Raw genomic sequence first — 2,176 nt, forward strand, 5'->3', positions numbered from 1 at the left:
TGCTATAACATCCAATGAAGCAGAGATTGATCTAAACCAAGTTCGAGAGACGGACTCATTTCTGGATGAAATTGAAGTTATTGGGAGGAAAAGTGAAGTATCAAATATAGTAGATAAGCTACTTGCCCTTAAGAATCAAGAAACTCTAGTTGTTTTACCCATTGTTGGTACGGGTGGATTAGGAAAAACAACTCTTATGAAGGAGGTTTTCCATCATGATATGATAAGGAAGAGTTTTGATACATTTATATGGGTATGTGTGTCTGATCCTTTTAAAATCAACAAAATTTTAAGAGCAATCATGGGATCATTGAGTCCTACATTTGGTGGCTCAGATGAAAGGGAACAACAAAATTTTAAGAGCAATCATGGGATCATTGAGTCCTACATTTGGTGGCTCAGATGAAAGGGAAATCATTCTTCGAGAGCTCCAAAATTTGTTGAGTGTCAAAAAGTATTTTCTTGTGCTTGATGACGTTTGGAATGAGGAGCACATTCTATGGAATGAGTTAAGGGATTGTTTGCTAAAGATCAATCAAAATGTTGGAAGTGCTATAGTTGTGACAACTAGGAGTGATAAAGTTGCAGAAATTATGGAGACAAATTACAGACATCATTTGAGGCAGTTACCAGATGACCATTGTTGGTCTTTATTTGAAAAATGTGCATTTGGAAGCGATTTACCAATAATTCCTGATATCATTCGAGGACAGCTTGTTAAAAAATTTGGTGGCATACCATTGGTTGTGAAAGTGTTAGGAGGAATGGTGAAATCATGCAAGAACGATGATGAATTGCAATTGACTTTGGAAAATCTTGTGAGAATTAAATTACCAAAGGAAGATCTTATTTTATCCACAATCAAATTAAGCGTGGACCGTCTACCAACTTCCTCATTGAAACAATGTTTTGCCTACTGTTCAAATTTTCCACCAGACTATTGCTTCTACAAGGAAGCACTTGTTCAAATGTGGATAGCACAAGGGTTTATTCAACTACCCAATGGAAGCAATGTAACGACGGAGGATATTGGAGTGAGGTATTTCGATATTTTATTGTCTCGCTCTTTGTTTCAAGATGTTGTCAAGGACAAAAGAGGAAAAATTAAATATTGTAAGATGCATGATCTTATATATGAGGTCGCATGTGCTATTTCAAATGATCAAAATTTGAGAGGGGACCTTATAACAGATGAAGAATCTCAAGGTGGCGAAGTTTTTTCGATCCGCCAAAGAAGAAGAACAGTTTATTATTGTGAAAATTTATCCTTTGATGATAATCAAGATATGATCACCAACTTTCTCTACCTGCGCGTTTTAATTATTCATTATGGGTTTATAACTGAATTGCCAGATACAATCGTTAAATTGAAGCATTTGAGGTATCTTGACATTTCAAAGTCTCGAATAAGAAAGCTCCCAAGATCTATTGTTTTGCTTTACCATTTGCGGACTTTGAAGCTTGGAATGGATATAAAGCTTCCTACAAAGTTGAGAAAGTTGGTCAATTTGAGGCATTTAGAATTTAATCTTTTTCATTCACATCAAAATAAGCAAATGCCTAAACATTTAAGTCGAATGACTCAACTTCAAACGCTTTCTGGTTTTCTAATTGGGTGTGATGACGGATGTAAGATTGAGGAGCTTGGACATTTAAAAGAGCTTAAAGGTAAATTTAGCCTTTTACATCTCGAGCAAGTCAAAAGTAAAGAGGAGGCCATGACTGCAAATTTAGTAGATAAGGAAAAAATTTCTGATCTATATTTTGAATGGAGTTTTGAAAGACAAGACTCTGGTGAGAATGATTTGAATGTGTTGGAAGGGCTTCAACCACACAAAAGCCTTCAAGCATTGAGGATTCATAATTTTGCCGGTGAACTTCTACCCAATGGTATTTTTGTTGAAAACTTGGTTGAGCTAACTCTATACCGCTGCAAAAGATGTGAAACTTTACCAATGATTGGACAGTTGCCTAAACTTGAGGTTCTTGAAATTCGTGAGCTAAGTGGTGTAAAAAGTATTGGAGACGAATTTTATGGGAATTATCGCAATAGCAGAACTTTATTTCCTAAATTGAAGACATTTGAAATTTTGCACATGGAGAGTTTAGAGGAGTGGGAAGAAGTTGCTACTATTTCGAGTTGTATAGCTTTTCCTCATCTCGAAAGTTTAGCCAT

At 35.7% G+C, this 2,176-nt stretch overlaps 1 protein-coding gene across 1 annotated transcript; it reads left to right on the top strand.

Moving 5' to 3' along the window:
• Positions 1-4: 4 nt before the first annotated feature.
• LOC111475766 (putative disease resistance protein RGA3) lies at positions 5-2,142 on the top strand (the record flags this gene model as incomplete). Its single annotated transcript, XM_023119943.1, has 2 exons — positions 5-321; positions 389-2,142. Coding segments are annotated over 2 exons (2,071 nt in total), but the record flags the coding sequence as incomplete, so codon positions are not given.
• Between the last annotated feature and the right edge of the window lie 34 nt (positions 2,143-2,176).

Source organism: Cucurbita maxima, unplaced genomic scaffold (assembly GCF_002738345.1).
Source record: "Cucurbita maxima cultivar Rimu unplaced genomic scaffold, Cmax_1.0 Cma_Scf02758, whole genome shotgun sequence".
NCBI lineage: Eukaryota > Viridiplantae > Streptophyta > Magnoliopsida > Cucurbitales > Cucurbitaceae > Cucurbita > Cucurbita maxima.